General features: G+C 44.1%; 1 protein-coding gene across 4 annotated transcripts in view; it reads left to right on the top strand.

Moving 5' to 3' along the window:
- Positions 1 to 22,757, top strand: part of LOC146193340 (uncharacterized) — a 113,698-nt gene that overhangs the window by 26,779 nt on the left and 64,162 nt on the right. For 2 of the 4 annotated variants that reach the window (XM_084602683.1, XM_084602680.1), the window contains exons 3-5: positions 1,527 to 1,544; positions 1,609 to 1,660; positions 6,316 to 6,337. In XM_084602683.1, coding sequence (XP_084458809.1) covers positions 1,527 to 1,544; positions 1,609 to 1,660; positions 6,316 to 6,337 — 92 coding nt within the window. The remainder of the gene's footprint in view (positions 1 to 1,526; positions 1,545 to 1,608; positions 1,661 to 6,315; positions 6,338 to 22,757) is intronic. The other 2 variants (XM_084602681.1, XM_084602682.1) reach the window with 1 other exon arrangement.

The raw sequence follows: 22,757 nt of genomic DNA, 5'->3' as shown, positions 1-22,757 counted from the left end.
CGAAGTACTGTCGGAATTGCTGTTTCAAGGTGGTCCAGTTAGTTGTGTGGGGCTCGCGGTTGATGAACCAAGTCCTGGCGACCTCAATAAGGTAGAACGAGATGTTGAGAAATTTCAGAGCATCGTCCCACCGGTTGTAGGCACTGCAGCGTTCGTAGGTGTCAAGCCAGTTATCGACGTCTTCATCGCGACGACCAGCGAACAGCGGCGGGTCGCGCTGTCGTGTGGGCACAGTCGGAGGGGGTGGTGCAGCCGAGGTAGAGGGTCCGGCTTGTTCGTGGGTACTGTCGGTAGATATAGCGATGGTGGCAGTTGCCAAACGGCGACCGGAACGTAGCTTCAGCGAGAGGCAGGGCCCAAGGCAGCAAGGGGATCAAATTTTGCCTCCACCACATGTAAAAGAAGGCTAGGTCGAGACGGCGAGGTCGTGACGGCAAGGACAGCCAAGCCTTGTCTAGCGTTTTAATCCGATCACGAACCCAGGCGCGCGCCGGAGCCGGTGCCGCGGGATGATGATGATGGTATGTACAAATGAAAGAAGAAGATCATGGCATGTACAAATGAAAGAAGGTCCACAGAAGGCTCACAATATATATATATATATATATATATATATATATATATATATATATATATATATATATTGTCTGCGTTTTACATTTTTTGTATATTTATTCTTTCTGCGCTACTGATACTATCTCCAGAAGTGTTAGAGGCCATTCCTGAACGATATCTCAACCCTCGTTTCCTCAACTCTTTCGCTTTTACGGCATGATTGAGTGCATAGCTTACTCCTAAACAGCGTCAAAAGTTTCCGAGACACTGTGGAAACTATATTGCATAAATACGAAATCCTGAGCATTGCTGGTGAAAGCACCATCACGTTTGAGCTCGCTATCATCAGCAACTAAATGCATCATCATTATAATTGCTAATGCCAATATTCCCCTTTTCACTAATTACAGCGTCATTGTCAGCTCTACTATTACCTTCACTGTAGACAAGAATAATTATGATGTTTGTTTCAGGATCTCCAGGCGCGGCGCAGTTGCTTACAGCTCTAGGCTGGGGATCCATGGGATGTACGCTTTATTCCCAGCGAAGACAAGATTTATTTATTTTTAAATGTCATCGTCATGGCACACAAGGAGTATTATTGTGTGCGTTTCACGATCCCAGGTGTGGCGTAAAAAAATTAGACACCGCATTCTCTACGATATCTCACTGCATTGCCATTTGTTGAGAAAAACTATAGACATGCTGTTTCTAATTGAGTTTCACATCCTCTGCAAAACTTGCATGATGGACAGATATTGCGAATCTGTTCTTTCTACAAAAAGCCACTTCTGTACCATGATTGCCTATTTAAGGTAATTGTATGCAGAGGCTGACAATCATCTCCATAATAACATACCACCATGCCGAAATGTGTGTCCTTCGAAACGACAGGATGAAATATATCCTTTTCCTTTTTCAAGTAGAATATTTGTATGCTACATTAGGGTTTTTTTCGTTTTCTTTTGCAGAACTCCTATGTGTAAAAGGTACATGAAAGTCCAAGATATTAGCGTTTTATAATGCTGAAATTTGTTTCTTTTTACTTTTCAGAACTATAAAGAAAATGAATTCAAAAATAGTTCTGGGCGTACTCATGCTGAAGGTAAGAATTTTTCTCTACTCCACCGTCTTTGTTATGAGTTATCAGCCTTACCTGTGAGGTTATAGGAGAAATATGCAGCACAACATAGACGTAGAGTTCCTGCTTCTTGTTGATGGTTGACACGCAACTTTGTTACTGATAATCCTAAAAATGGTAAGTCAAACGCATCAGAGAGTTTATGAAGGATTTCATGGATAAACAGCAGGCGCAATGTGCAGTGCCGCCCAAAGGTTGCAAAAGCTGGGAGCTAATCAAGCTGGGACCTTAAATAGGCGTTTATATAAAGCGCGATTTGTCACAGGAAGGTGTAGTTTTCTGTAATAAGTTTTGAATAATAAATTAGCCTCTGTTTGGGCAGCAGCAATGCCTGTATAATTTATTAAAAAACTCCAAATTACATGCCTTTCTTCACTGCTTCGTGGAAACTGAAAATGAAACCTGTTATATTACATAAGCAATTTTGCAAACAAAACTGCAATGAACGACTCAATGACGGCCAGGAGGTTAAACATAACCAGCCCAGTGAGGAATAATCTCTTGCATATGGGATATAAGTAAATTGTGCTATTTGTTGTAGCGAATGTTCGTACAATTGAATATGGAGCGTTAGGGTCTATTTCTTCTTCAAGATTAAGATGAGTGCACTTGTAGGCGATTCGTTTGAAATACGTTGATTGAAGGTATTTTGTGAACCCTCGTTTTTCCTAAAGGCAATAGGGTAGACAAAGGTACCACACAGAAATCATTGTGTTTGATAGACCAGGTGCGCTACAAGGGTGTAGAAGAAACCGCTGAGATTTCATGCCCTAAAAATAAACATTTATTCAGATCGAATTAATATTACCTGATTGTATGATTCAACTCATTTTGATTAAAGCTACAGCGTCAATATTTTTTTTTTCATTGCGACAGTTAATGCCGCTCCTATTGCAAAGACCAGTGCCACTAGATCCCAACGCCCCAGCGTCATACCTGATTATGGGCCCAATATGACGCTGGACACTGGGCGCACTGGGACGCGGCGTACTGGCGCGCTCCGCACTGGCGACACTGGTCGCTCGGAGAAAAAAATGCCTAGGACAAAATCTAAAAGCTAAAAAGTAACGAAGCATATCAAGTAGATTTAAAAAGCCAACAAAGAAAAAAAAGAGGGGCACCTAGCGCGCTTCGCACTAGCTACCTCTTAATCTTTAGCACTCTACGCTACGCACTCGGCCACGCCGAGAACTGGTAACCTGTCAAGCATTTTTGCATTTTAGTCCATGACCGCATTAAGACTGGGACTTCATGTTTCGCAGTCTACAGGTATTTGCTGCCGCTCTAACAATTACAACTTCTTGATCATTGGAGCTTGCTGTCTGCTCTAACGACTTTCAACTAATGTTCTGGATGCCTACGCTCACTATTTTGCGCACTGGAATCATTTTAACATGTGGAGTTTGACATCGCTGGCAAATTTACCAACGCCGGCTGGTGCTCTGCTATCGTAGGCGTAATTTTCGCTGAAAACGAAGCTTTAGTACCAACCTTCAAAGAAAAGAGTGCGACCTAGCTTCAATACCAGCAAGTACAGCAGCGACGACACTATTTTGTGTGTAACTAAACCTTATTTGTATGTAAACATTTCGGGAAGCGTTGCGATGACCGAGAACTCGGCTGCGTTATACACAGATCAAGAAGGAGCGCAAAAGCTTGATAAACACGCCAAATATTATGCATTACAAGCGCTGTACGTTTTCTTTCTCTTCTGGGCCCATCGACGTTCCTTGTTTTACTTGTTATTCCTGCTCTTTATACTGGGTCGCGGTGCAGGCTACGCTCGCTAATGCGTAGGCCCTGTTTGGAGTCTGCGATTGAGCCCGCATTGAACATTTTGGCAATAATCATGATCAGCTGTAAAGTTTGATATTCATGGTAGTCCACATTATTCAATTCTAGTTTGAGTTGTACGAAATAGTGTGTCATGAGATATCAGAGGCACGGCGATCGTGGTCTCTCTCGAAAGGCTAGAAACGACCTATCGAAACATGGAAACTCTAGAAACAAGATACTGCCTTTGTTTTTTTACAGGTTCGCAACGAACGTCGTTGCAAAAAGCGCTCGCTTGAACCATATTTTTCATGTGCGCCCCGATGGTCGATTGCGAGTGCGCTGTTGCCATGTTGGCCCCTGAGGGATGTTAACCGGTCGACGCCGCGCGCAGAACTAGACCGCTGTAAACGTTTGCGGCTGCGTTCCACTGGAACAAGCTGAATATGCTATCGTTGATTAGTACCGCTAATAGGTCTTACCTATTAAGCTTAATATTCTATAACGATTTCTTAAAATACTGAATCGCGCGTTTACGCCCGTGGCCAAGACAATATCAGCAGATAGTTAACAAGCGTCCATAGTAGTAAATATTGTCTGTGTACCGTATAAATAGCAATCTCATTGCATAATGACGAATGGGGATGGGCATTATTATCTCAATTATTACCAGTGTAGAAATAAATGTGTGTAGCAAAGTACAGAGTAGGGCCGTAAAAGAAAACAATATTTCTATAGAAATCCGAAATTCTGTTTGGTTTGGTTTGGTTTTAAGGGGTTTAACGTCCGAAAGCTACTCAGGGTATGAGAGACGTCGTAGAGGAGGGCTCCAGAAATTTAGACTATCTAGGGTTATTAAACGTTGCCTGGCATCGCACTGCACACGGGCGCCATGCTGTTCGCCTGCATCGAAAAGCGGCCGCAGAGTGGCCGGGAAATTCGTATCCCGTTAACAAATATAGTGCTTGCTTCTCCCTGTCTTGCTCTATTGATGAAAATTTGAGGACAAATAAGAAAAGAACAACGTAAAAAGATTTTACAGCACCTCTCAGACGTCGGCAAGATGAACACGAGTCATCAAATGCGATGACGCTCAAAAAGCGCTCAGACACTTCCATTTCTTTCGGAGATATTTATTACTCTCCGTGAGTGTAGGGGGCAGAGATTGCGCAGAGGTCATGTACGCACGCATTGTCAATAGAGAAAACAACATTGCAGCTAACTAGGTGCAACACCCTCTCGCGCTGGGCAGTGAGCATCGCCATCTTCATGAAGTTGCCACCTACGCCGCTCCTTTATTTAAGTTAGGCAAATGCGCAATCTGGCCGACTGCGGCCGCGGGCCGCTAGCGTAGCGTCGGGAAAATCACATAAACGCGTTGCAGAACGCCCAAGCCTTCGCGTAACTAAACCTAAGCATGCTTAGGTGCGCGCCTAGCTTTTTTGTTTATCACGCTTGGTTTATAGGGATTAACGTCCCAAGGCACTAAGCCAACGAGGCGCGCTGTAATGGAGAGGTCCAGAAATTTCGGCTACCTGGGCTTTTATAACGTGCACTTACATGGCACAGTACACGCGAGGCATTTTTTTTTTGGCCTCCATCGAGAAGGAGCCGCCTCCGCCGTGTGTGCAGCAGTCCAGCGCTCTAACCACTTAACCACAGCGGAGAGATAATTTTCTCGCGTTTAGCGTGCAGCGCATGTGATGACACAGCGTCTCGCTGGGTAGTAGTTTTGGTGTTTCTCTTAGAACACCTGTAAAAAATGTCTCTAAGTTGCAAATTTGGAGACCTTCACGAGCTTTGTACCTCTATTATCTCTGCCCGAAATTCACAGTGATGAAGACCAGCTCAGATATTTTACTGTCGGGAACTGTTTTAAAAGTATCGCGCGAGTGGCTGTTGCGAAGTGCTACTTCGACGGAACACAAAGAAAAAAAAAATGCAAATAAATACTGAGAACTGCGTCGTCCTTGTAAATGCTATGCAATCCCTTGAAGCACGAGATTGTAATGTACCGCAGCCTCAGGAGCCTGCAACTGCTTGTTTGTATCCACTGCATATATGCATATAGATGGGGTCATAGCTTGCAAGAGCTGAAAGTGCATTTCAAAAGCATTGCGTGCTTATCATCAATCCTCGCTTAATATATATTCTAAATAACTCTCGATGACGGTGTGTGAATTAAGTTCTAAGGAACGTCTTCATGCTTGAAATATTACGAGATCACAACTGTGAAGCAAGAACACGCACACGACACGTAATGATAAAGCTCGGTTCAAATAGTCTCTGAACTCGTTCATAAACACTTCGTTAATCCGTATAAAAAATGACAGCCTGACTCCAGAAGAGCGGTCAGCGTGTAATTTGCCTCTTCCGATTTGTGTTGCCTCGCCTCTGATTTTCCTTTCCAGCCAGTTGACACTCGCGCCGCACCTTTACAAAGCTAGCCGACGGCACAATCTCTTTGATGCTTGCCTCTTGTACTTGGCAGGTTACCTGGTTCGTGTATTGAATTGGGGACAGCATTGCTGTTATCACTGAGAGACATGCTTGTTAATGTTTAGAGCTTCTGTAAATTTTCATTTTCCTCCCACATATTTATGCTGAAAATTTCTTCTGGTCATGCACTATTGCGACATTTTAGGTTGCTCGTCGGAATGATAAAGAGGAAAAGAGAGAAGAGAGAAACAAATCTCTCCACTCTTGAGCGTTAGAAGTTGTCCATAAATTGTATACATGCTTGCTCTCAATTAGCTGCATCAAGTACAAAAACCTATTTTTATTAAGAATATTACTGTTAAGCATTTGGTGGCTGCTTGTTTCTAATACTATGGTTGTTGTTGCAGGTTGCGTCAACCTTCATCCCAGGTAATGTTGAACTTTTTGTTCGGAATCAATATTTTGAGTAAATGAGAAAATGCTTATTGCACATTTTGTGTTGCTTATACGTGTGCGATATAAGGGAAGAGAAAATAAGGTATAGCTCTTTCTTTACAACGTCATCTCTGGACAGCAAAGTACGAAAACCTTTTTTTTTGGAAAGGCAGTTTTACTTGCCCTTGTAATCAAGCTGTGTCCTCGTGCTTCACTAAGGAGAATACCTCTCGAAACACGAAAAAAAAAAACGGGTTCAAGAATTTGTGGCGTTCTCAGCCTGCGCTATTGTTTGTATATAATATATATGGACACTTTTATTCTTGACAGTTTATGTCTGCTGAGAATGCTAATTAATGTCTCCATAAGTGCACCGCAGACGAATCTGAAGAAGCTGGTAACAGCGAGTAGAGATCTATAAATGCTGAAACTCATATGCCGCCGCATTTCCACTATACGTGATGCACCAAACCGCTGTTCTTCTTTAAATGTCAACTCCGGTGGTTTTTTCATCATTTTGTGTTTTTGGTTGAATTACATTCCTCAGCACGTCCTGACGCCAACACAAAAACAGTTTTTCGAAATTCCAATTAGAAGTATTTTTAAAAAGGAAAAACAGAAAATCGAAACCGAAACTGCTTTCACGGTCAGAAACGACGTCCCACTTGACGAAATGGTGACGTCACACACAGTATTAGAAAAACACACGTACGCGCGTTGGATGGTGAAAATAACGTATGGAAATCATGAAGCATTGCATAAAATGTCTGAGGCAGTTCAATATAAGCCTCACAATTTCATAATCATGCGGGAAGTGGACAGTAACGCCGGTATACTGTTTGTGACGTCAGAAACTCAGTGTTGCCGGCAGAAATAGTCTCAATTTAAGCCATGAAAACAGCATATTTTAAAGTCTTGTTGCGCGTGAACGGATTATTGTACGGCGCCCAAATTTTGTAGAATGCGTCACGACGGAGAGGAGCATCTACAGTAAAATTTTTATGTGAATATTCGATTGTCAAAAAACCTCCGGAGTTGCCCTTTAATACTAAAACGCTATAGATGAATTCCGATTGAGGGAAGACCTCACACCGCTAGCCTACAATTCGGCAAGATGACTTATTTTCGTTTGACGTTGTCTTCGTCTAGGAAAAAAAAGCGTTTTTGTCGAATCGATGGCTAGCACACCGATGCTGTCCGCGCGAGCTAGTTTGCTTTAAGCAAACAACAGCGCAACAACGGAGACAAGAGATTCTCTGTTGGTGCGCCGTTTTGTGCTTAATTATGTACCAATTCGCACAACTCGCCGTTTTAATTGTTAACTTTGCTTTCCGTTTTACAAGATTTTTGTCTCCCTGCTCTCTAGCGAAGAACTCCGTATGCAGCAGGGTCTGCAACTGCTGCAGCAGCTGAAATGACAACGCAACGTGTTCGGCTATGCAAGTGCGCCTTTAGTGTTTTTACGCTCTCTGTTTACTCTGAAATTTTGGCTATTTTAAAATGTGCAACACTTTTCAAATCCCCACACCTCAGCGTGCAGCTGCAGTAGGTGAAAATATGCTTTGAGAGCTAATGAGGCGACCTGCAGATCATTTTAAACATTTGGTATTTTGAATAATCCATAATAGCATAATACAGCAAATGGGACTTTAAGCATAAAGGTAATGTTGCTGTGTTACAGAAATACTGCATCCGCAGTAGGAGCTTCTGGCAGTAAAGAAAAAATGCTGATTGGTCGTCAGGGTCAGGGCGTCGAAGCCTGATGTTCATAGTTAAGACACGAAGTTCTACATGCGCAGCTGAGACAACAACACTGAGTAGCTTCTAGCGTGCTCTTTTTCTGCACACTGGCCTTTCTTTCTGTACTTGCGACGCAAATACTACACTGTCATGTGGCTCGAAGAGTCGTTTTCTGTGTTATGGAACTTTGTGTGCATTACACGCACTGACAGGATAGCACGAATAATTTACTGTGTTATAGGGAGCCCAACCTCAAGTTTGGCTGCGCGTGTGCAGCGAGCGCTCCTGCGCAAGCGGCAAAATTTTGAAGCATTAGTCGGGCGCGGCGCTGATGCGGCACTTGACCGAACTTGTTTTGGCGTCTTCGCGTGCTGTTTGCGTCGTTCGCGTTAATTCTCTTTGTGATTTTGTGATTGCTCGCGCCGGCCCGCCGCCCTTGCTTCGCAGGCGTCCAAACAGGTGTGACAGCTGAGTTTAAAACATAGCTGGAGGGATTTCGCGACGCTCGAAATGTGGGGAAGTGTATTGTTGTGGTTTTGGCTGTCACAACAGTACCTTGAACACCAATAGCCGAGAACCGCACGTGAAGTTCTATCGTTTCTCAGGCAGATGGTGCGACCAAGAGAGGCGGCAAGCATGGATCACTGCTGTCCACAGTCCTTGTATTTTAATGCATGATGAGAGCCAGTCATACAGGCGAGCAGTTTCCTGTTGTAATTCAGTAATATTTCACAGCTGACGCCGACTGAGCCGTTGGCGGGTCAGGAAATGTGGCAGTTTGCTATTTGGAAAGTTACTGCAGGTTTGTCTGTTTAAATGATTTTATATGCGTTTAATAAAGTCGTCTTTCTCGATCTCGTTTACGGAACGGCTTACGTTGGGTTGTCATCGCCGGCGCTGCATGGACTCTGCGCTGGCTTCGTCTTTTGTTGGTATTTCTATTTGAGCTGCCAGATTTGCAGACGCTTTCGCGGAGTTCGATTTTGAATGACGATCGTGCGCTTTGCTCCCGCCGGCCATTTCTTCCCATGGCTTTGGCTGTTCTGTCCCGATTCTTCTGTTGGACTCGTATATATATATATTTCAATCGCAGTAGCCGCAGCTTTTGCCGCTTCGTTCCACGGTGTGTTCTTCGTGACAGGGTGCGTGGGCTCCGCGCAAATGGAGCCGTCGGCAGCCTTGTTCCACTAGAGCACTATGATAGGAAGGCGTGATTTGTAGCCTCCACAAAAGGTGTTTATCGCGGCCTTAATTGCGCCGGCACGCTTGCGGAACCGTCCAAACTACGATTGATAACTTGATGAGGGCACGTCGGCGACTCACTGTAAAAAGTGCCCACAAGAGAAGTCACTCAGACTACTTGACAAGCGCATCTACGTGCCTCATGTTCGTTTAGTTTTGTAGTGTCTAACGTACACCTCAGCGCGACAAGGGTACGAGGGGCGCTGTATTGGAGACTTGTAAAAATTTCACCCCCCCCCCCTCTCCCTTCCGTGGTTATTTAACGGCCACGTATATTTCTAAGACCTCCTTGCAGTTCGCCTCCAGCGAGCGGTGACCGGAATCAAACCCGCGTTGCCATGACCAGCAGTCGCTAACGCGTGAGCCACCGCGGCGGGGCGAGTGCTTGAATAAAACTGTTATATACCATATAAAAGCTATAGGAACAATGAAGTAACAACTACGCAGTGAAAATTTGCTTTTCTAGCCATTGTCAAGAAATGTCTCATTTACTTTGTGGAATTGAAATTACTCGATCAATTGCGGGACCAGGTGTTAGGAGCTGGATGGCGACCTCTGCAGCTAAGGCAAGCGTTGATTCACTGAACCGACGGCCAATTGCCTCGAAGGAGATCTGTCGACGGCAGCAATAATAGTCTCTGTAGCTGAAGTATTCTGAATAATCTGCAAATCTCATTTCACATCGGTGGATAAACGCACTCTGCGCCATGCTGTGATGTAACTCTACTTGTTATTGGATCTTTAATCCTTATTTAAAATCATCTGCAGGATAAGAACGTTGGTTTCTCAGCATGGGCCGCAATTTTCTGTTGATTTGTGCTAGGTTCCAGTGGAAAACAGGCCGTTTTTTACATCTGTAACCTCGGCGAATCTTTGCTAAGGGCTCTGCTCTCAGTCACATTTTGGTTTCCTGAAGGACGCCAAGCTTCTTTCAGTAAAGTTGCTTCTTTTGAGGAATATACAGCTTGAGCGGGTAGTTCAACAGCTGCTCTCATAAAAAGGTGGCGGTCCAATCGATGCTACGCCTAAATTATTCCAATGCAGGAATGTATACATACTGGTCGTTTTCTGTTGGAATAAACTAAGTACAGGATGTGAGGAAAGTTATGTTTGATCAGGAGTATGCTTCTATGCTGCTGCGCAGGACAGCGAGTAGCGGCGCCTGTGAGGAAAGTCATTTTTGATCAGGAGTATGCTTCTATGCTGCTGCGCAGGACAGCGAGTAGCGGCATGTGATAATAGGTAACATAGCGCATGCCGGTTACGTGGACGTGTCGGGCAAAGATGTAATCAATACTACAAAACTCAATTCTCGTGGTGGTTTCTAGCGGGTAATCACACTAACCGCCGCTCATTAGCACTTTAGAAACACTGGTCGCAGTTGATGAGAGGGTCATCCAAAAGGAAATATTGCTATTCAAGCACAACCTGATTATTGGAGTATATGGCTACTTTTGGAAGTTTTGCGTCCTCTGGTGCGATTACTGCGGTTCAAACAAATTTGCCGTGCCCGTTGGCTGCGACACATGGCTCGACTGGTCCAATAGGTGCGGCTATCTTTGGTGCTCGGATAGAAGCATTCGCAGACTATCAATCTTGTACTTTCAAAATACGGTTACTTAAGCTAACAAATTAAAAAGGCTATTCACTCTTAGTGATTCTTTGCCTGGCATTTATTTTGAAGTAACACACAACACAAACAGAACCACACATAATAACGTCTGAAAATCCTCTGATATAAACCGTGGCATGTCGGGATGTCCTTCTGAAGGCCTTGGTGTACGAAACACTGACGGACAACGGGAGACGACAAAAGTAGCCATTAAATGCATTACTGCATTAAAATCGACTGTTCGCAGCAGGAGCAGGCACCTGAAGGGCCTTGATGTGGTGGTGGAGGAGCGTCATTGTTCATGCGGCAGTTTCCCCTGACTCTAGAATAGATGCAATGTCTTGTGCCGAAACAGGTGTCTTGAAAAGCCGGCATCTTCTCATTGAGCACGCGTAAGTCGTCATTGCAAGTTTTCTGTCTTGCTGGAAGCTTTGACTCAAGAATATCTTCGGGATTCGATTTTAAACGTTTACTGCCTTATGTACCGGACAGGCCTGAAAAGTGCATTAGATGAGGCGTGAACTTTTATGCTGTACATGCCTCGATGAAACCCTCTTCATCTCAGGTGAGGTTCGCTGGCGGAGCTCCTGGCATCTTTCTGGAGTTTCGTTGACGTTCTTCTTCTGATGTCTAAGGAGGATCAATATTAACGATAACCTCCCGGGTTTTGGCACCGTAGATATAGAGAGACGGCAGACACCAGGCCGTCTCTAACTGCTATCTATCATCGGCTGTACCCCCCGGCAGTATATATCCCACAATGGCACTCAGTCGCATCTGCCCCCCCCCCCCCCCCGTCTTGGTAAATCCACCTCTACCTCTTTGTGCTCGCCGAGTCATGCGCAAATCGTCAGCAACCACCACATAGTATATTAGGGGAATTTTACAACTCAAAACACCCGAAAAAAAATGTGGTGTGACGCATACTACGGTAGTAAATAAAGGGTGATAAGTAGTGCAAGACCACGAGCACCGCATGTCATTACAGCAGGTCTGACATGTGTAAACTTTTTAAACTTCTTGAGTTTGTTTATAAGTTTAAGGCACTGACGGGTTTCAGATCCATTAACACTGATTCGCGAGCCGCTCACCCAGCTTAATAGGCTACTCACAGCACATCTGTGAGGAATGCGACTAAGCGGCAGATTAAGTGTATGCGATGTGAAACAATGTCTCCGGATTGTGTCACCAAAAAGGCTCATATAATTATTGCGCGACTTAAGCAGGATCATTCCGGTACATTGCCCTCTAACTTCTACCCAATTGTGATCGCCACATCTAGGGTTCAGAAATATTCAGTCTTCCGCACCCGTCACTTCGTCAGTGCTCGTGCACCTCCTGTTTCGCGGTTATAAATGTCTGAGTGGTTTCATTGAAGCATTCGTTAAGGGACTAAATTTATCATGATTCAGAACGGACACTTCATAAAGTTGCAACCAGCACATAAGACAATTGCCCTGTCTTGAAGGGCTGTGTGTCCCGCTATCTATATGTGTTAGCAGATGCTGCCGGACCACTTGCAATTCGTGGTAAATCCATTGCTTGCTCATTCTAACAAAAAATAAAAATGATATGATACAGCTCATGAACTCACCTTACCGTAATAATCATGCGTGCTTGCGTTTAGGCTGTTAAATAAAGGGGCATTGACTCTGGAATCAGAGTTCTTGGAGTTTATAAGTGTTTTATTTAATTTGTAGTACCTGCAGCCCTTAATTTTATCTGGCACACATCCTTTTAGCTCTTTCGTGGCTGCAGCAATGCCCATTGAAATATAAGAGGGGAACTTATCACCTCTAAACAGGCTCTTCTGTGACTCGTAGTGAAATTTTGTAAAAGACGCTACACTAAAAAAAGCAAGAAACAAAAAAGACTCGGGCATATGAGACACGGAAATTTGCTGGCAACACCATCACTTGTGAAGCTCGTGTAATTGAAAAGCCTGAAGTGTAGTGATGACCTGCAAATTCAGAGTGGATGAAGTCTGTTTCACAGCTGTTTCTGTAGAAATCCTCAGCACAACGCCTCTGATGAGCAAACCCTGCAAATAACTTAACATAAGGGAATTTCCCAATGCCGGGAGGTTTTTTTCTAGGATACACCAACGCAATTTTTAAAGAACATCTTCACTTAGGTAGGTTAGTGGCGCAGTGGATTGTTTATTCGTTTACCCTCGCCTGCAAACAACTACTTTAGGCGTACGTTTCGAGTGCAAACGATGCTTGCAAGAGGTAGGAGAAAAACGACAAAAGTGCAGAAGCACTACAGACGAGAACTGAATATATGGCGATGACCCTGAGGTGATAGAAAAAGTGGGTTTAAAAGGAGTAGGCTAGACCAATGAAGGTTAATTACTAAATTTTGCAAAGAAGGAAACGTTAATCACAGCTTTCGATCATAAAAAAACCAGTTTCACACAAAAGTTTGCGACCGCTGTGTACAACAGAAGTTTATTAAAGGCATTGATCAAAGAACATTTTCATGAGACCCCTATAATTTGTGGTAAATTGGAAACTGTCCCGAAAACGCAAGGGCTCGCCGTGCCATCGCTGCGTCCAGATTTCTCCCTTTGCAAAACATTGCAACTGATTTTCACCCACCATGCATTCGAAATCCCGCCTGAAGTGAAATTGTTTTGTACTGCACAAAAAAGAGGTCTAAAGTTACATCGTTTCGATAAGGAACACAATTGAGTAAAGGCTTTCGGAGCGCTTTTCGAACATTAGTTGAAAAATGGTTTGGACCAGGATTTCCATTCAAGAGTAGTAACATTGCGAAAGAAATTTGCAAAATTCTTCCGAACCCTTGATGGAATAAGCCTCGTAGCAATGAAGAATAGTTGTTCAAGAAAATGTTATTTGCATATTTAGGGCGATGCTCATTACACCGATCTTCTTGGCACTTTGCAATGAGTCAATTATTTAATTTGACCACGAGGAAGTCTCCAAAGAATATTCTCGTTTTTAAAGTCCTGTAATAAATTGTGTGATGATGTTTCTGCTATGATTAGCTCCTTGTTCGGCTACAGGCATGTGAAATTACCTTTCTATATGGACGCTCCATGTTTTCTCGAACACCACACCGTTCAGGAATTTTTAGGTGCAGAAAAGTGGCATTTGGTATGTTCTTTTTCCATGTTGTCGTATTATTTTGAAGGTCTACTTCGGCAGTCTAAGAAGGATAGAAAAAGGAGAAAAAGACATGTTCATTTCAGAATAAAGCACGTGATACCGATTGTAGACCTGCTGTTGCATACTGGAGCCGAAAGGACATGTTATATTTCCAAAATTTTATTTCTATCTGACAACTTTTTAAGGCGTGGTGTTGTTCTGCTTTACCTTTCGCAGAAAATAATTATAATCGTTTTCTGCTTGCGTGCTCCACTCGAAATCTATCCCTACCTATACTTCTTAACTAGCCATCCCTTCTGTCACCTTCGACAACTTTAAGCCTCTAACCTGCTTATTTTAATCCGACCACTTTGCTATCGACGCCCCTCCGATAAACACACGTTTTCTAGAAATTCTCGGTGGCATATTAAATAACGCATATAGAATTTTGCCATTACACCTACATGCATACCCATTCGTGTAAAATATTTAAAAATATACAGCGTTTACTGCCGGATCCAATTTGACCGCTTTTTATCGTACAACATTGAACCATCACCTTCGTTTTCATGAAAACCTACGCTGTCCTCATCCTGATCTCATCCGTTTTTTTCCTTCTCGTTTCTGCATCTTAGTTTGGAACATTTATATTGGTCAAGTTTTTGCTCTGCAGAAATATTAGTAAAATGCATGGCGTCAATCAACTCAGAGTGCCGCTAAATGGCATGCCATTTTATTGTTACTATCTGCGTTATTTAAGGCTTATCGTCCAGATCTACCACCATTGTCGACAGAACGTGAACAGTTGGGATGTAATTGACCCGCCACGTGTCGCATACGCCATCATTAATCATCCAAATCCTGAAGAATTTCTCTAGTTCTTTTAATTGCTGCTGTCAGCGCGTAGCGACATAAGCTGGAGAGATCACGCTAAATTGCCGCCGTGGTCTATTTATTGTTGCTATTCTACTGCATCTTGTGTTAACTGCTGTGGGGTTCTCACAGATATAGAGTACGTGGATAAGTGTGGCAAAATGTTACGGAGATTATTGTGACGATTCAAAATTTCTCATGCGTTCCATACAAAATATGTGAGGCTTTTGAGGCTCATACCAGACCGGAGCGTAAAACGCCATTTCATATATGCACGAATTAAAGAAGCGTACAGTAGGCAAGGCGAAGTAAATTGTTGTGGACTGTTTATTAACATTTTAACATAGAGCTATAGAATAAGAAATCCCCTACGCGCTTCGCTTCACCTTCCCAACAGTCTGCTACTTCATACGTGCATATAATATATTGTTACGTTTCAGGAGGCGTACACACCACGTAAAACACACTCACACTGAGCGCGACACCAGCCCAGAGCGCTCAGGGCGTCAGAACACAGATCACTGCCAAGGATTCGGGACCCGAGCACGCACCATGCGCACACAAACTTCGTCTACTTCTTATTTAATTAGTTCATCCGTAGCATCACCCCCGGGTGCAGAAGCACCGTCCCGGTGTGGCTTAGCGAGTGTCAGAACAAGATAGATAGCATGGCTTAAGGCCCTAGTCATGGACAATACCGGAGGGTACGGTAGGGGAACTGCACGCGGGGAAGGCAGGTTAAGTCTCATAGGTGAGGGCTGTGACTTGGCACCCAGAGCAACACAAGGGATCCATGCTACCTGGAGCTGTCGATGTGGCGGCTATAGCAGTGCTCTTGCTGAGAAGCTTGGGAAGCTTACGTGAGAACGAGCGACTTGGCGAACATTCTCGGCACTGGAAAAGACTTCACGAGCGTATTCAGAACGGGCGGACCACATGTTCGAAATAATGTGTGTAGGGAAGTTGTGGCTACTGGCCGTAGAGGAGGTAGAACGGAGACTAACCAGCAGTGCCGTGGCGAGTTGAGTTATATTATAGAGGGTGTCCAGTAAAGAGTTAAACAGTAATACATTTGAAGTAGCCGACGGCAACCAATTGCATACAGCTCAGGCTGTTTTTGTTTTGCAATTAATCAATTAGTAATTAAGATAATATTTCTAAGTTACTATATATTAGCTTTATTCAATCATAATCATCATCATCATCAGCCTGATTGTGCCCACTGCAGGGCGAAGGCCTCTCCCATATTTCTCCACTTAACCCGGCTCTGTGCTAGCTGCATCCACTTGACCCCTGCGAACTTCTTAATCTCATCCGCCCACCTAACTTTCTGCCGCCCCCTGCTACGCTTTCCTTCCCTTGGAATCCAGTTTGTTACCCTCAGCGACCATCGGTTATCCTCTCTTCGCACTACATGTCCTGCCCATGCCCGTTTCTTCTTCTTAATTTCTACTAGAATGTCGGTAACTTGAGTTATTTCTCTGATCCACTCTGCACGCTTTCTATCGCTTAATGTTACCCCTACCATTTTTAGTTCCATAGCCCTCTGGGTTGTCCTCAACTTAAGTAGAGCTCTCTGTTAGCCTCCACGTTTGAGCCCCATAGGTGAGTACAGGCAAGATGCAACTGTTGTATACTTTCCTCTTGAGTGATACCGGTAAGCTGCTAGACATAATCGGTGAGTGCTTGCCAAATGCGCTCCACCCCAATCTTATTCTTCTTGTTATTTCTTTTTCATGGTCCGGATCTGCGGTTACTACCTGTCCAAAGTAGACATATTCGCCTACTACTTCCAGTATTTCGCTACCTAATGTAAACTGCTGTTCCTTCCCGAGGCTGTTGAACATTACCTTGCATATTGATATTCAAGCGTACCTTTCTACTTTTCCTGTCTAGGTCATCAATCATTATTTGCAGTTCATCCCGGAGTTGCTTAGCAAGGCAATGTCATCAGCAAATCGCAGATTACTGAGGTATTCTCCATCTACCCTTATCCCTAACTGCTCCCATCCCAGGTCTGTGAATACTTCCTCTAAACAAACTGTGAATAGTACTAGGGAGATTGTGTCTCCTTGCCAAACACCGTTCTTTATGAGACTTTTGTTACTTTCTTTATGCAGAACTATAGTTGCTGTGCAGCCACTATATATATCTTCTAGCACTTTCAGGTACGGCTCGTCTACCCCCTGGTTTCGCGATGCCTGCATCACCACTGAGGTTTCAACTGAGTGAAATGCTTTTGCGTAATCAATGAATGCTATGTATTAGGGCTGGTTATATTCCGAGCATTTTTCTATCACCTTATTGATGGTACGGATATGATCGATAGTAGAGTAGCGTTTCCGAAACCCTGCTTGATCATTTGCTTGATTGCAGTCTAAGGTTGTCCTGATTCTATTAGCGATTCTTATACGTAACAGACAGTAAGCTGATTGGTCTGTAATTTATAAGGTCCTTAGAGTCCCCTTTCTTGTGAATGAGGATAATATTTGAATTCTTCAATGGTTCCGGTACCGTCGATGACACCAGGCACTGCGTATACAGGGTGGCCAGATTTTCCAGCACGATATCCCCCCCGTCATTCAGCAAATCTGTAGTTATCTGATCCTCTCCAGCTGATTTCCCCCTTTTCATAGTTTCTAGTGCTTTCTTGACCTCGTCCTTCATCACTGGTGGAACGTCTGACTGTTTTTCCCTACCGCCAATCTCATTACGGTCCTGACTACTTTGGCTACTGTAGAGATCTGTATAGAACTCCTCAGCTACTTTGACTATCGTTTCCATATTAGTATGACGTTGCCCGCCTTGTCCCTTATCGCATACATCTGGTTTTTGCGTATGCCCAATTTCTTCTTTGCCGCTTTAAGGCTTCCCCCGTTCTTTACAGCATGCTCAATTTTCTCAGTGTTATACTTCCTTATATCGGCCACCTTGCGCTTATTGATTAGCTTTGATATCTCGGCCATTTCGATCTGGTCTGTTGGATTGGACGTTTTCATGCTCTGGCGTTTCTTAATCAAATATTTCGTCTCCTTAGACAGCTTACGGGTATCCTTTCTAAATATCCTACCGCCTACTTCTACCGCGCACTCAGTAATGATATCTCTGAAATTATTGTTCCTTGCCTCTAGGGTATTGTCGCCATCCTCAGTTAGAGCTGAATGCCTATTCTGTAGCGAGATCCTGAACTGTTCTCCCCTCACCGCTAATTCGTTGATGGGTTTCTTTCTTACTAATCTGTTGCGTTCCTTCTTCAGATTTAGGCTAATTCGGGACCTCACCATCCTGTGGTCACTGCATCGCACTTTCCCGATTACCTCTACATCTTCCATAATGGCGGGGTAGAACGCATTACGAAGTCGATTTCATTTTTAGTCTCTCTGTTAGGACTCTTCCATGTCCATATCCGGTTCTTCCGTTTGCTGAAGAAGGTATTCATGATTCGTAAGTTATTGCGCTCTGCAAACTCAACTAGTAACTCCCCCCTGCTATTTCTAGAAATGCCATAGTCACCTACTGCCTTGTCTCCTGCCTGTTTTTTCCCTACCTTGGCATTGAAGTCGCCCATTAGTACAGTATACTGCGTCTTTACTTTTCGCATTGCCGATTCTACATCTTCATAGAAGCTTTCAACTGCCTGGTCATCATAACTGCATGTAGGTGCATAGGCCTGTACAACCTTCAGTTTATACCGCTTATTAAGCCTAATTTCGATGCCTGCAACCCTCTCCTTAATACTATAGAATTCATCTATATTACCCGCTATATACTTATTGACAAGGAAACCTACCCCTAGTTGTCGCCTCTCTGGTAAACCTCGATAACACAGTACATGTCCATCCTTCAGTACAGTGTAAGCCTCATTCTGCCTCCTAACCTCACTAAGCCCTATGACATCCCATTTCATGCCCTCTAGTTCCTCTAACAGCACGGCTAAACTAGCTTCACTAGCTAGGGTTCTAGCATTAAACGTTGCCAGGGTCAGTTTCCAATGGCGGCCTCTCCAGCAGAGCCAGGCTTTCTTAGCACCCCCTGCTGCGTCACAGGTCTGACCGCCGCCATAGTCAGTTGTTCCGCAGCCGCTGGTGACTGGGGGCCGGGGTTTTATGGAGCTTATTATAGGAGGTTGCGGCCAATACTGCACCAGGGTGGCCAACTCCTGTTCTGGTGAGAGAGTGCGTTGCCGGAGGTGTTCACCGGCATCAGGTCGCACTCCAAACCTGTGTGGAGAATTGCGCGGCACCGGGATTTTAACCCCGGTCCTCTTGCATGCGAGGCGGATGTTCTACCGCTACGCCACCGCTGCACCGCCTTATTCAATAAATGTGATAAAAATTTAGAGAGCACGTTCACAAAGCCACATTCCATTAATTTGCGCTAAATAAAGCAGCACGTGTATCTTTTCTCCCACATTGAAAGAAATTCCGCGAAATACAAAAATTATCACGTGACGCGGGGAATTAAAAAAAAACGAAGACTGTAGCTGGCTGAGACCAATGACATATTGTTTGTTGACATGCACGTAGTGCTTCTCAGAGTATTTGTTAAATTCTGCTGAACTAGTTATTCGCCTACGATTAATTATGCAAAATATTTACTACCCTCCTTGAGGCCAAGCGCACTTCGTTATATTGTAGAGAGCGTTAAGATACAACGAACATATTCTGTCTATTAACCTGAGCGTTTTTTCGGTATTTAAAGAAAGCCCGCGAAATTTAAAAAAATACGACGTGACTGCGGACTTTCACTACTGTGTTGCAGCGCTGCCAAGCGCGTTTTAAATTAACGAAGCGGGCACACTCCCAGTCTTGATATATATGTATATATATATTTCGCGGGCTTTCTTTAAATCCGGGAAAAACGCTCCCGCAGAAGGTAGGTTAACAGACAGAATATGCCCCTATATATATATATATATATATATATATATATATATATATATATATATATTTAATTGTAATCAGTTGCCTATTGTAATCTAACATATTACTGTAATCTATATATATTATTGTAATCTAACATACTATTGCAATCTGTTGCCAGGAACAGGTTTGATGCCCCTATATATATATATATATATATATATATATATATATATATATATATATATATATATATATATATATATATATATATATATATATATATATATATAGGGGCATCAAACCTGTTCCTGGCAACAGATTACAATAGTATGTTCTGAGAGTCACAATGAAAAACTTCAAACGTATTTGTTTCATATCTTCGGTCGTAGTACGACCTTCCTCAAGAATTCTTGAGATACATCGTGCAATGACCAAAATTTCTAAATAAATAGTTATGTAAAATTTCTAAATAAATAGTTATGTTCGAGGTTTTGCTATGTGACCCCCTGACCATACTATATATATATATATATATATATATATATATATATATATATATATATATATATATAGATAGATAGGGGGGGTTGAAGCTCGAATGGGTCCGGTAGGGCATAGACTTAAAGTAGGTGACACACGGTAGAAAAAACAACACTTTATTCCGACGTTTCGGCCGGGGTCCGGCCTTTGTCAAGGAATGACATTCCTTGACAAAGGCCGGACCCCGGCCGAAACGTCGGAATAAAGTGTTGTTTTTTCTACCGTGTGTCACCTACTTTAAGTCTATATATATATATAGATATATATATATATATATATATATATATATATGGAAAAAAGGGGCAGTCTTAAAAACATTTGTTGTGGTTGAACACTGGCGAGCCCTAGCTTAATTGCAAAAGCAACGGCGGAAGCTTCTTTTCCCTGCTACATTATTATCCTGTCACGCCCTATCAGTGTAAGGTGCTACATTATTGGGGACACTTAGGCTCATCCTTTAACGGGTGTGACGCGAGAGCGTAACCTACGAGCCCACATATAAAGTCACGCTTCAACCAAGACGTTCTTGCGTATCGTGAGGGTAGCAAGAATGCAAACGCTTCTGGCAGTTTGATTGTGACATCACTCTCCCACATGAAAGGAGCAACCGAGTTGTGTGAATTCAAATGTCGTGGCAGGCTGATTATTTCATGAGGAGACCGTAGCTAGGCCTCTTCACGACGTAGCTGCAGCCACCCGAGGTCTTGAAAACCTACCGAAGTGCAGCTTTCGGCACATAATTCAGGAGTGGGGAAGGAAAAGAGGATGTGTTTGACGTGTCGGCCGCGGGACCGGCCGTCATGCAGCAACCGGTTCGGAAGGCAGACGTCTGGCGCACTCCTCGCCAACGGCCGCTGTGCTACCACTGCAGAGAATCCGGCCACTTGTACCGTCGTTGTCCATACCGTGAACTCGGTCTTCGGGGTTTTACTCGTGATTCCCTGCGTCCCCGGGTCGGCGAACGCCCTCCAGAAATCAAGGAATACCCGTGCAACCTCTTCGAGCGACCGTACACAGCCTTCTCCTTCGCGCTACTCGTCACCTAGCCGCCGTAATTTAATGATGCGCCGAGGCGCCGGTCGCCAAGCCCACACCGGGGAAACTGAAGGCGGCGACCTCAGGGGGCAGGTTGCTGACGAACAGAATCGATGTCCCGAAGACCCTCCCGTGACGATTCAGCCCGATGCTGTAACTACGATGCCTCCGCCGTCGCATGAACCGGAAACTCCCGATCAACCTGAAGCCGATCACGTTGTTAGCGCCGACCTTTCCGTTCTCGTCGACGGACACCCAGTAACCGCTTTGGTAGACACCGGAATAATAAGCAAGAATTTTGCAGATCGGCTCTCCAAGGTGAAAACTGAATGGCTGGGGCAGCAAATTCGTACGGCTGGCGGTCACCTTATGACGCCGATCGGACGATGCACTGCCCGAGTAACCATCGCCGATTCAGCCTTTGTAGCCGTTTTTGTTATCCTGCCGCACCGCTTTAAGGACCTCATAGTCGGCATGGACTTTTTACGTAAGCATGGGGCCATTATTAATGTTCCTCGCCGTACTGTCACGTTTTTGACGCCTGCAACGATGACCGCTGACTCCGAATGACGCCACGCACCTTTATGCATCGTTGACGCAGATGTATCCATGCCGCCACGTTCGGCTGCTCTCGTCACAGTCAGGTGCGACGACCAGTCCTGTGCTGCTGGCGTTGCCGAACAGAACACAGAGCTTCTGTTACATCATGCAGTCTGTGTTGCACGTGGTATAGTTCATCTGACTAATGGTCTAGCTCACGTGTTGATTACGAACTTCGGGAACGAACGGCAACGCATCGCTAAAGGCACCACGGTAGCCTACTTTGAAGGTGTCGCAGAAGCAGCCCAAGAATGCTTTGTTCTTCGGACCAACACGTCTGCCAGCCAAACGCCCAACTTCGACCCTGATGTGAATCCCGCTCTATCACCGGCAGAGGACAGACTCGTCGGGCTACTCTTTCAGTTTCAAGACTGCTTCTCATCCGCCTCCGCGGTTAAACAGATGCCCTTGACCTAGCAGGCGCAGAAGAGCAGGTCCGGAGCTCCGAGAAACGGCAGCTAACTTCAGCTTCTTCTCGAACGCTACGGGGCCACATCTTCGAGTCCGCGCACGAGACTCTCGATGAGCAGCCGCCTAGCGGCTGCTGTTGCACACGCTAGAATATATATATATATATATATATATATATATATATATATATATATATATATATATATATATATATATATATATATATATATATACATATATATATATATATATATATATATATATATATATATATATATATATATATATTTATATATTGTTACGGCGCTTGCCGAAGAGCACTGCGCCAGAAAAAGAAGAGGCGTGGGACGAGCGCGATATGAGCGCGCGGCGCCAGCGCGAGGGTT

The sequence above is a fragment of the Amblyomma maculatum genome, chromosome 4, assembly GCF_055883805.1.
Source record: "Amblyomma maculatum isolate TAMU_Amacu chromosome 4, ASM5588380v1, whole genome shotgun sequence".
Classification (NCBI taxonomy): Eukaryota; Metazoa; Arthropoda; class Arachnida; order Ixodida; family Ixodidae; genus Amblyomma; species Amblyomma maculatum.
Note: the sequence above shows the minus strand (reverse complement) of the source record. Positions and strands in the feature narration are given on the sequence as shown.